This window comes from Pipistrellus kuhlii, unplaced genomic scaffold, assembly GCF_014108245.1.
Source record: "Pipistrellus kuhlii isolate mPipKuh1 unplaced genomic scaffold, mPipKuh1.p scaffold_m20_p_11, whole genome shotgun sequence".
NCBI lineage: Eukaryota > Metazoa > Chordata > Mammalia > Chiroptera > Vespertilionidae > Pipistrellus > Pipistrellus kuhlii.
The window spans coordinates 46,936,035-46,947,980 of NW_023425416.1; the positions used below are offsets into that span (position 1 = coordinate 46,936,035).

An 11,946-nucleotide genomic window follows, 5' to 3' on the forward strand; every position below is an offset into this window, starting at 1 on the left:
TCTTCGAGAGGCCACGTGGCCCCTCCCTCTTGCAAGCCAGCCAGATACTCTCATCACGCTCTGAAGCTCTGGGCCAGTGGTCGGCAAACTCATGAGTCCACAGAGCCAAATATCAACAGTTACAACGATTAGAATTTCTTTGGAGAGCCACATTTTTTATACTTAAACTTCTTCTAACGCCACTTCTTCAAAACAGACTCACCCAGGCCGTGGTATTTTGTGGGAGAGCCACACTCAAGGGGCCAAAGAGCCGCATGTGGCTCGAGAGCCGCAGTTTGCTGACCATGGCTCTGGGGCTTCTGCCTCGTATCTCCAACAGATCCAGCTGGAGCAATTTCTCTGCTTTTAAGGGCTCAAGTGATTACACTGGGCCCACCTGGTAATCCAGGATAATGTTCCTATGTTGGGGTCCATAACAGTAACGACATTTGCAAAGTCCCTTTGGCCCCAGAGGGGACCAATCCTGTCCACCCCAGGGGGTTGCATCAGAAATGTCATGGTTATATTTCCTTTCTTCATTTGTTGCTTCTCTTGGGTTTAGTGGTTGCCTTCTGATTATCATCATTTATGGCTATTATTATTGTTATCTTCTATGTGCCTGCCATGAATTTGTGGGCCTGGAAGGCCTGGCTATTGGGTTATTTCTCATGAAGGACTTGTTTGACCTCACTGTGGCCAGGTGTGGTGGCACTGGCGACTTTGGTGACACTCAAGGCTCAGCTGGAAGGCCGGGACGCCCTGAGATTGAGGCAGGCAAAGGTTACAGACACACATGCAGATCAGAGTGGCTGCCAGGAAATTCTCAGGGTTGGAGGAACTGGTCTTTGCACCCCTGTGACCAGTCAAGAAGGAACTGAATGGTGACAATTTTGAAACGTACAAACTACTAACACCAAACAGTATAGGAACACAGCCTCTTAACACAACTTGTTCAAGCATGTTCCTTGAAACTTTATTTGCAAAAGCAAACCCCCCCCCCAAAAACACACACACACACACACACACACACAAAAAAAAAAAAACACCCCTCAAACAATTTAAAGGTCCATGAACAGGGGAAAGAGGATAAGTGGTAACTAACATATTCATCCCAGGGAATCCGGTGGAATCTGAGAGAGCTGTGCTGGCCAGCACCGTGGCTGCCAGCATAATGCTCACGTGTAGCTAAATGAACATTAATGCACATTAGACAGAATTGAAAACTCACTTCCTCCGTCACACTGGCCACATGTAAGTGGTCAAACACACGGCTTTGATCCTGGCCAAACCGTGGGGCCTGCTGCCGGGGAGAAAGTGCCCGTGTGGCCTCTGCCACCCACTGGCCTGTGGCACGGGCAGGGCAGCCCCAGTCAGTAAAGGGAGGAGCCCTGATTCTGGGTTTGGCCCCACATGACAGTGTCAGTCCAGTGAAGAAGGTGGAGGAGAAACAGATAAGGCAGAAAACCTCTGTGCTGACAAGGCCCTCGGGCTGTACGGTCCTCAGGGGGATGGGCTCAGGGGCAATCACCTGGCATCAGCAGGCCTGGCTTTCACCTCCTGCTGTGTGGCCTCAGTTAAACCATCAACCTCTCCGAGCTGCTTTCCTCACCTGTAAAATGAGGACAATAGTTCTGGCCTCTAGAACTTGGTGAGGCCTGAGTGAATTCACACGTGTGCAGGTGCTGTGTGGCTTGAGGCAGAGGAAGGGGACAGGTGGTCGGAGGGAGCAGCTGCTCTGTATGGGGCGGCCGGCAGAGAAGGAGGGAGTGGGAGGAGGCACACAGGTACTGGAGGGAAAAGCAAGGCACTCCGCTGGGAGCTCAGTTAGAGGCCACGAAGCTGGAGCAAGTGAGGGGAGGGACTCTGAGGTGACGCCAGAGAAGCCGTGGGCGCTGAGGAGGTGGTCCGACCCGCGTGTATGAATTCACTCAGGCCTCACCAAGTGCTAGAGGCGAGACCTATTGTCCTCATTTTACAGGTGAGGAAAGCAGCTCAGAGAGGTTGATGGCTTACCTGAGGAGGCTGTGAAGTTTGACTTCTTCTTTGATCAGTAGCTGAGCTGAGGTGGTTAGAATCTCCTTTGTCAATGGCCTTGGGCCTAGCAGCTCCCCAACCCCATGTGCACCAACCTCATGGAACCCCAGATATTTTTAAAGACCCGCCCTTTTCACTTTGTCATTGATTCTCATTCTATCTCAAGCGTTCGACCAAGTGGACCGTATGGCAATGGGAGGGGATGACTGCCAAGTCATTAGTGAGTGAATGTTTTAAAGTTAAAAATTTTGCTTTCTGGGAGTGGGGGGGGGGGGGCGGTCAATGGAAAGATATGTACACATATGATACCTTAAGAAAAAAAAAGAAAAATAATTTTGCTTTCACAAGGACTGTAACTGTTGGGATAGGGATAAAGAATACTCAGAGGAGAAAGTCCCCCCTATCCAGGAGTGAATTTAATAAAAATGATACAAGATCCTTAGAAAAAATCAATATTACACATTAGGTACATAATACCATATACATAATTTGCCATTATTTGTGAACATTTTAAATGAGCATATTCTTTGATTCAGCGATCCTGCTGTTAGAAGTTTATAACACGGATACACTCCCACAAACATGTGAAGGTGTGCCTAGTGTGAGTCCACCTTTAATTAATTATATATGTGTGTGCATTTACAGATACACACATACACAAAAATATTTTTGCATGTACAAAAAACATTTTGAAAGTTCTAATAGATCTTTTCTTTCTTTTTTTTTTTTTTTAAATATATTTTTTATTGATTTCAGAGAGGATGGGAGAGGGAGGGAGAGAGAGAAACATCCATGATGAGAGAGAATCATGGATCAGCTGCCTCCTGCATGATTGAGCCTGCAACCAGACACGTGCCCTTGACCGGGAATCAAACCTGGGACCCTTTGGTTGGCAGGCTGACGCTCTATCCACTGAGCCAAACCATCTAGGGCCTAACAGGTCTTTTCTGTGAGGAATGGGAAATGGGTGGCGGGGTGGGGGGCGGTTGGAAAAGGAGTCTTTGCAAAAAGCTATATCTCTATCACAGTAAAACTTCCAATCTCGTAAGCCAGGGTGAGCGCAGAAGGCGTGAACTTGGGCTCAGACAAGGCAGTGAGCTGCAGGCGAGTTCTCTGGGTAATCCTGGACTGAGACACTGGCCTTCTACAAGCCGGGCCTGGGGTAAGGACGCTCACAGTCCACCAGGGCCTCCGTGGGGGACAGAGCACGGATCACAAGGAAACTGAAAACAAGGCCAGCACTTGTGTGTTCAGGAAACCCCAAGCCAATAAATCAGCGTAAATGACCCAGCAGAGACCACGGACACCCCAAGAGCACCACAGGAACAGCAGCACCCCGGCTGCAGGCGCACTTTCACGACCCAAGACCTTCCACAAGCCAGTACCCGTGGGGCGGTTTCTGCTGCGGAAACAGATGACTGGGCCGCCTTGGTTCACAGAACCCCCCCCAACGCTCAGGTGTGACTCCGGGGAAATGGGAGAGAGAGCCTGAATGGGTATATTTCTCCCATCACATTTCCACGACAGAAAAAGGATTACTGCCCCTTTTCTCTCAGACCTGAGCATGTCTGAAAATCCGATCCTCCCTGCGTACTCCAGGAAAAGTCAACAATGAACGCTGATCACTTCCCGCCTCTAAGGTGGTGGCCATCCATCGATCACTTCCCAGCATCCCTTGTTCCTTTGGTAACGACACTCTCTTTTCCTCTCTGACACGCTGCCCCTCCTCCAGCTGTGAGTACCTGGAGGTATTTCCAGTCAAGATGCCTGGCCCGTGTCCAGGAAGGGACACGAGAGTGACCTAGGCCAGCTAGATCTCCCCCCACCCCCACCCCAGAACCCATGGGCACTAGAACTGAAAGCCATCGGGCCTTGGTTCCAGCGGAAACCCCCCAAGGTCCCTGCTCTCAAGATTCCTGGACCTTCTCGAGCTTCTCTCCTGCTCAGTGCCTGGGAGTCTGCCAGCACCCTCCAATTGCCTGCCTTTCCCTTCGCCTAGCCAGAATCGGTTTCTATCACCTGTCACCAAAGCGCCCTCACGGACATGTGATATGGCCTGTTAGGGTGGAAACTCAGTGATGTCCTTTATATTCTCCCTGTGGAGGTCACATGGGTAGGCCATGTGTTGGCCAGGGCACCTGCATTTCTTGCCAAAGGGTCACTTGAGTGAGGAGCCCTGATTTATCTGAATGGAAACCTGTCAACAACCCCTCGGAGAAAACCGTGCCTCCTGGTCCACTGTCTCGGGCCACACGCTCCCCTCGCCTCCCTGGAGAAGTCCCAGCTGCTCTCTTTCGCTTAGTGATTCCCGACACCTGTCTAGCCTCCGATGGCGCCCAGAGAGTGCCACACTCGCCACAGATTTTAAGCGCTGGTGGTCAGCTGACTGATTTCACTACTCCAGGGAGCCTCTCCCTGACCCCCGCCCCACCTCAGGTCCACCTGCCTGCAGCAGCCTCGAGGACAGGGCAAACCAGTGTGATGGCAGGGCCCCAGGGTGTAGGCACTGGGTGGGGACATGAGCTGTGTCTGGACCAACACTGTGGGAGCCAAACTCCCCAGTCACGTGGACCCAGTCACAGCCGAGGCCTGGCCAGGCTGTGCACTCCTGACCCAGGTAGGCCCGTGAAAGGGAGTCCCTGAGCCCAGGGGTTACCGTTTCTGCAGGACTGTGACGAACTCGCTGAGCCGGTTGCGTTCTACTTCGGTGGCCTGACAGAGCGCCTTGAGCTCTGTCACCTGGGCCTGCCAGCCCTTGTGTTCTGGGGAGTCCAAGAACCTGGGGACCAGGACAAAGGCAGGATGAGGTCATTTGAGGGGTTACCTGAAGTCGCACTACGATGATGACAGCGTTGATGGACATTCAGGGTCCTCAGCGATGGCCAGAGAGGAGGTAGCCACCCAGTCCTCACTGGCCCCTGGTCTTCCACCCCTGGCTGCTCCTCAGCCACCGTTCTTAGCTCTGCTCAAGGCTCCAGGCCCCACCAGGGCACCTCTGTTCATCCAGTTCCCCACAGGGGCCTGGAATAAGTGTGGCGGCCACAGTAGTTGGCTTTTAGGGACCTGGGGTGTCCTGGATACCTGTGTGGCCTGGGGCCTGGCCTTCCTGCCCACTGCCAGTCTGCCCCCGCCCTCCCCCGTGGCCGCGGTCAGGACAGAAGGTAAGCTCAGCCTCACCCCAACCCCCCCAGAGGCCACGTGCCTTCACCTTTCCCAGTGAGACCCTGGTGACCTTGGCTGTGCCCAGCATCACAGGACACAGACAGGCCAGCCCAGAGGCTGGCGCTCTGTGGTCTTGGGTGGGTTCTTTCCTCTCTGGGCCCTGGTGGTCCCTCTGCACAGGGTGGGGCCGGTTGAGGGGGCTGTGAGGACGCAGGCTCCATGCTCTGACCAAGGCCTGGCTGCTCTGCTCAGAGTGTGGTCTCCGAGTCAGCAGCCGGGGCATCGCCTGGGAGCTGGTTGGAAATGCAGGATCCCAGTCTGTGGCCCAGACCGGCGCGGACTCAGAACCCACATTGAACCTGGCAGAGCCCAGCTGGTCCTGTGAGCACCACAGTTTGGAAGGCCCTACTCCAGTTACCGCCTTGATCACCCATGTGGGGGAGCACCCTGCCTTACTCCACGCCATCCCTGATAGAAACCTTCTCTGGGTCACTCCTGTCCCACGCACACCGTCCTGCCACTGATGGAAAGGGACTGCAAGCTCCATGAAGGCAGGGCCCTCACGGGGTCGGGCTCAGTAAACATTTGCATGTTTGAAGAAACCAGCTTGAGAGCCAGCAGGCTGGGCGGCCCCGGAGCACACGGGCCCAGGCACCCCTGGGGCAGCCACACAGGCCTGATAGGGACCTTGAGGAGTCATCCCGTCCACCACCCCGATCGTCCTCTGTGACGACAGCCTCGGGGACAGAGCCTGCCCTTCTCTGCGGCAGGAGGAGAACTGTGGGGAGAGCCCCCAGGCTCCGAGTTGGCCCTCTCCTCCCCAGATGCCCCATGACTCCAGGCTGCCGAGCGGGGCAGCTGCAGGGCTGGCCTTGGCCACGGTCCCCGTGCTGCCAGATGCCAGGCCAGAGTGTTTCGGGCACTTCCTGGGAAACGGAAGCCCTGAGAGGACCAAATTGCCCAGCCAGTCAAAGGTGGGCCTAGACCCTCTCAGGGGCTCGGACGGGAACCTGAGCTGACCTGCCTGAGGGGTGGGGCGGGGGAGGGGCTGGCAGCAGGGGCATGGTTCCAGGGGACAGTGGGCAGGGCTCAGAGGCAGGACAAAGCCACCCTTTGTCCACGAGCAGGCAGGAAGAACAAAGGGCCCATCTGAGAACAAGGCTGGATTCTATCACCGAGGAGGAGGAGAAGGAAGAGGAGGAGGAGGAGGAGGAGGGGAAGGAGGCGCTGCCAGTGGCCTAAAGAGGGAAGGCATATGATGGAAATTCTCCCCCAGAGGCTGGTTCTCAGCGGGCAAGAGAAGACCAGGGGAGGGGCTGGGCCCTGGGCCCTGCAAGATTCCTGTTCGCGCTGCAGGGGCAGGGGCACTAGCCTGCGAGTCAGAGGCCAGGACCGGTTCCCAGCCTCTCACCTTGGACAAGGCTCTCCAGGCCCTCCCTGCCCGCCACGTCCTCATGTGACCTTGGGAGAGTTCCCGGACGTGGCCTGGCCTCGGTTTCCCCGCCTTTTAATGGGATGACAATCCCCGCCGAGGCAAGGATGGGCAGGACTGAGAGGGCCCGGGGGGATGCTGGGTTCTTACCTGGGTGAGGCCCCGTGAGGACTGGGCGGGGAAGGCCACGTGGGAGCAGATTCCACGAGCGTGTGGCCCAGGCTGGTCACCGCGCTGTGTGGAGGCAGAAGGGGCTTGTCACCGCGGGGAGGCAGGCTGGCCCTGCTGGGCCTCACCAGCTGGGCGGGGGCGGGCTAGCAGGGCCCGAAGGCCCGAGGATGGGGCCGGGGCTGGCCCTCCTGGTCCACTGGCTGCTCTCCTTTGGAGAGCGCTTGCTCAAAAGGAGAAAATGGGAGACAGCAGAGCCTCGAACCACGGAGCACAGGTCTGTGCTGTGAGTCCTAGAAGCAGGTGGGTCCCGAGAGGACGGTGCAGGGAGCTGCAGCCTCAGGCTCCAGAAGGGCCTGGGCCTCAGTGCCCTTCAGGCAGAGGCGGGGCCAGGGGGCGGGAGAGGCCCACGTGCTGGCAGGACGATGCCACAGCCACCTCCAAATGCCCAGCAGAGGCAGTGGGAGCCTCCTTTCCTCCGTTCACTCCCCCTCTTCCCCCTCCAGCCCACGTCCGCTTACCGAGGGGATCTGAGCCTGCTGTGATCGCTGGCCGAGGCCGGGGACTTGGCCAGGCCCGCGTCCTCCGGGACCTCGGTGGAGGCGGGGTTGACCTCGGACCCACTGGACCCCTGGCTCACGCCTTTATTCCGCTGATGCTGCAGGGAACAGACACGGGATCGGTTCTCAGGGTTTGGCTCCGAGGCCCGGGCCGGCAGGAGGGGGCTTGGCTTGATTCCGGGCCTTTCAGGGGACATGAAAGAGGCTTCTTTTCAGGAGTGAGACGCGGGGCCTGTTTGGTGCCAGTGCTCCTTGCATGATAATGACCTTGAAGAAAGCCTCTCTTCAGAAGGGAGCTGCCCGGTGCGAGGCCGGACTGGGCCGGGAGCTGTTCTACATTCCGGTCCCAAAGGGACGCGCGGCCTGCGGGCGGGCGATCAGAGGCTGACGTCCCCGAGAGGGCCCCTCGCTCTCGGCCACCCTGCCCTCGCCGCCAGCTGGAGACACTTGGGACTTCCAGACACCTGCAGCCTGAGGGGCAGCCGGGCCCCATCCCTCCCCCTTCCCTCCTCTGGATGGCGGTGAGGCTGCCTGAAGGACCCCAGCAGGAGGTCAGCAAGGAGTGCGCAGCCCCACCTGTTTTGAGAATACGTGTCTGGTGGGCAGTGCCTGCCCCCAGCCGGCTGGTGGCCTTTGAGGGAAGGGTCAGCCCTCGGCCCTCATTTGTGTGCCCGGAGCCAGGAGAGCGCTGAGGTGGGGATGCTGGACGCCCTGTGTGCCCTTCAGACTTCACTCCCCAGTGAGCCTGGGTGAGAGGCAGGCTGAGGACCGGGAGATGCCCCCTACTCGCTGCCACACACATTGTCCTCACGCCTTCCAACTGCCGCTGGCTCTCCCTCCACCGCCCGCCAGTGGCTTTACCACAGCCGGTCCTGAGGGCGGGGCTGGGAAGTCTCTGGGTGGTGCACGGACCCGCCAGGCACAGGAAATGGGTGCTGGGCGGAGCTGGTGCCCTCCTCACCTGCATGCTGAGCTGCCCAATCTCCAGCTCCAGCCGCCGCACCTTGGCCTCCCGCTCAGCCACCATGGCCTGCAGCTGGGCCACCAGGCTGCTGCTCTGCTGAGCCTCGTTGTCCAGCTGCTGGTCCAGGTGGTGCTGGGAGACTCGCGCCTTCTCCTCCTGCAGACTCAGGCTGCCCAGGATCTCCTGTAGCTGCTTCAGCTGGACCTGGGGGGCCGAGCAGGAGGAGGGCAGGCGAGGGTCAGCCATGGCCCCTGGGTAAGGAAGGACAAGGGGTGACCGACTGCCCACCCCAACCCCCCACCAGCAAACCCACCATTCCCTGTGCCTGAGGGACCCAGCTGGGACACTGTGTCCCTGGAAAAGCCATGCCTTTTTCCTCTCCTCAGCTTGCTTCTCCCTGAGATGGGGGCCAAGGACAGCCAAGGGGCTCTCGGGACGATAGAAAGCAGCTCAGATGGCGGCCCCTCAGCCAGTGCGGGGAAGTGGGGGGCATTTGGGCAAAAGAAACCCCATCCCTCTCTGCTGGGAGATCGCCCTTGCGGGCAGTTCCCCTGCACCCTGGCCAGGAATCCTTCAGCGCCTGCCCGAGGCCCCATCCCCCTGGGTGTCCTGCCTCCGGGCCAGGAAGGTCCGTGTTGGTGACGTGTAGAAGTTCAGAGTCAAAACTCCGGGGTGCCATAGGCTCCAGAGAGAACAGGCCAGGCCGGGGTCAGGACCGCAGTGCGGCGCGGCCGCTCATCAAAGAAGGCTTCGGCGTCAGATAAGCCTGGTTGACTCTGCTATATGGTCTTGAGTGACTTATCTAGCCAACTGGAGTCTTAGCTTCCCCGTCTGTGAAACCGGGTTGTAATACAGGCCCTCGGGGTTTATCTGGAGGACTAACCCTTACAAACTGCTCCCTCGGGCCCAGAGAGGCGGGGCTCCGTGTGGCCCCACAGACAAGGCTTTGTGCTGGCCCCTCAGTTGTCCCTCCCGTTCCCCTGATGAAAAATAACCCGAGGTGTCATCCTATTCCTCCGCCTTCACCCGTTTCTCTCTCCTTTGGCGTCCACAGGCCTGGTGGCTTGTGCCTGACTTCCGTCTCGTACACCGTGACCCCTAGACGCCCTCGGGCAGCTTCTGAGAGGCAGTGGGCTGCTGGGTCATGCAGGTGGCATATGGGGCGGGTGAGGGCCCGCAGGGGCGGGGCGGGGCGGGGCGGGGCGGGGCTGGGGCCGGGTGGCAGGTGTCCGGGAGGGGCCGTACCATGAGGGCGTCGATGAGCTCGTCGTCATGCCGGCCCTTCTCCACGAGGGTCCCCATCTGACTCCTGAGGGTCTTCACTTCGCTCGACAGCACCTTGTTCCGGGACCTCGAACCCTCCAGCTTCTTCTTCAGCTCTTCCAGCTCTCTCTGCAGGGCGTCCCGCTCGGCAGCCAGCTTCTGGAAATGGAAAGTGCAGTCCTGGGGGGCAGGGCTGAGCGGGCCCTCAGCACACCTGGCCCCTCGCTCCCTCCCGCTCACTGGGAGACCACGCCCGAACGGCAAGGGGACTCGTCCAAGGCCACGGAGCAAGTCCGTGGAGCCCCGGGGCCCGGACTCCAGCCCTGGCCAGACCGAGCTCAGGGCAGAGGGCACCGGTGGATGCCAGCACACTCCTTCCTCGGCTCAAGCTCGCAGGTGCCCGGGAGCTGCCCCCGCTCTGCCAGAGTCAGGCTGCTGAGAGGAGACGCACTGGCCACCTCGGGCCACCCCTGGCTCTGTCCTCCAGGGGTGGTCCCTACCCCCGCCCCCGCCTGAGCTGGGATAAGAGAAGAGCTGTGCCTCTGTGATACGGGCCCTGGGGGTGATGCCAGGCCGCCCACCTGCCCCAGTGCTGCTCCTTTAAAAAATATATATTTTATTGATTTTTTTACAGAAAGGAAGAGAGAGGGATAGAGAGCTAGAAACATCGATGAGAGAGATATATCCCAGCTGCCTCCTGCACACCCCCTACGGGGATGTGCCTGCAACCAAGGTACATTGCCCTTGACCGGAATCGAACCCGGGACCTTTCAGTCCGCAGACCGACGCTCTATCCACTGAGCCAAACCGGTTTCGGCCCAGCGCTGCTCCTTTAAGGCCACCTGGGCCCAGCACACGTGTGGGGCTGGGACACTTGCCCTCTCCTTCTATTGTACAATGGACATTTCAGACCCAACCCTCCCCATCAGCCAGGACCGGCCACCAAAGGTCATGAAATGGGCTCTGCCTGAGGACCCGTCAGGCGGCTCGAGCTGACCTCAGGTTGTGAGGAATGGACACAGCGGTGACCCCGACGCCCGGGGCCTCCTGCCCCCTAAGGGGTGCCTCCAAGTCCTTGCAGGGGCGTCATGATCTCCGGGCCTCCCGGGGCCTGCGTTACCTCCCAGCCTTCCTGCTTCTCCCTCTCCAGGTTGCGGATCCTCAGCAGGTTTTTCTCCTGCGCCGTCAGCTTCCTTGGGTCGGGACTGACGGACAGCTCGTCGCTGGCGGCTCCCACGGGCTGGCTCTGGGCCTGTCCCAGCTGCTTCTCGAGCTCTCGAACCTGAGGCGGGGGGAGACTTGCCGTTCCACAGCCGGCCCGCGGTCAGACTCGACTGCTGGGAGGGCCACCGTGAGGGGTGGCGGGGGCCCCGCTGGGCAGAGAACACCACAGTTCCAGATGGGTGTGGAAGCCTCTTAGGAGGGGGCTGGAGGGGCGGGGAGGGATCTGAGGTGGCACCTTGAGCAAAACAAGAGAAGACACTAGAGAGGGCTCGCTTGGGAAGGGGGAGCATCAAAGTGGATGAGGAAGATCACCCCATCGCTGAGGGCCTTGGGGCCGAGAAGCAAAGGGGTAGCCCCAGGAACCTGGGAGGGAGGGGACAGCGCACCTCAGAACAAGAAGAACTCGGACAGACAGACCGCCTGTGGGATGCTCCAGGTTCCTGGCCAAGTGTGAGAGATGCCGCAGAGGGAGGGCAGGGATTGGAGGCCGAGAGACCAGTTCAGAGCCTCACGCGACTTCTCTGGCTCTCAGGTCTCTCATCTGTGACATGGCCCTAAGGGTATATACCCTGGCCGAGTCTGAGCCCGGGAATCCCCGGGCATTTGCTTCTTGGAATGACAAATCCTGGGGCCCACCCTGGACCAACAAGTCAGAGCTCCAGGGGCAGGGCCTTGGGACCCGGGTGGTAAACAAGGGCTTTGGGCCATCGGATGGCGGCCCAGGGGCAGCCCTCAGCACTGGTCCAGCCCTCACAGGCTCTCGGCAATTGGCAGGCAGGTAGGTGGCTTTATGACAAGGGGGTTGGAGTGGGTAATTCCGAGGGTCCTTCTAACCCTGGTTCCCATGTCGACATAACATAAGTGATGGAACAAAGTGGGGAAAACCTGAGCAGGTGGGGACGGGGCAGCAAAATTCCCCAGGCTCACTGGCAGAGGGTAGCGGTGAGGCCCACGCCCTCGAGTGGCATTGTGCGGTGACTCCATTAAGCATGAAAGCGCACAGGACTGCTTTTAAAAGTTTATTTATGCAACTTAACACCAACCATAGGGACTGTGTGGCGTGCTTATGATGTCCAAGCGCTGTGCTTTACAAGTGTTATTTCACCAAACCCACAATGACCGGTGAGGGAAGGACTGTCACCCGTTTACAGGTGGGGAGA

At 58.8% G+C, this 11,946-nt stretch overlaps 1 protein-coding gene across 3 annotated transcripts in view; it reads right to left on the reverse strand.

Moving 5' to 3' along the window:
* The window catches only part of CCDC13 (coiled-coil domain containing 13), a 30,155-nt gene that overhangs the window by 3,815 nt on the left and 14,394 nt on the right, over window positions 1-11,946 (reverse strand). Inside the window, exons 8-14 of one of the 3 annotated variants that reach the window (XM_036431977.2) lie at window positions 10,683-10,844; window positions 9,545-9,721; window positions 8,297-8,503; window positions 7,297-7,433; window positions 6,758-6,841; window positions 4,670-4,792; window positions 295-398 (exon numbers count right to left, since the gene is read on the reverse strand). In XM_036431977.2, coding sequence (XP_036287870.1) covers window positions 362-398; window positions 4,670-4,792; window positions 6,758-6,841; window positions 7,297-7,433; window positions 8,297-8,503; window positions 9,545-9,721; window positions 10,683-10,844 — 927 coding nt within the window. In that variant the 3' untranslated portion in view covers window positions 295-361. Of the gene's footprint in view, window positions 1-294; window positions 399-4,669; window positions 4,793-6,757; window positions 6,842-7,296; window positions 7,434-8,296; window positions 8,504-9,544; window positions 9,722-10,682; window positions 10,845-11,946 lie in introns of those variants that run through there. The other 2 variants (XM_036431974.2, XM_045579460.1) reach the window with 2 other exon arrangements.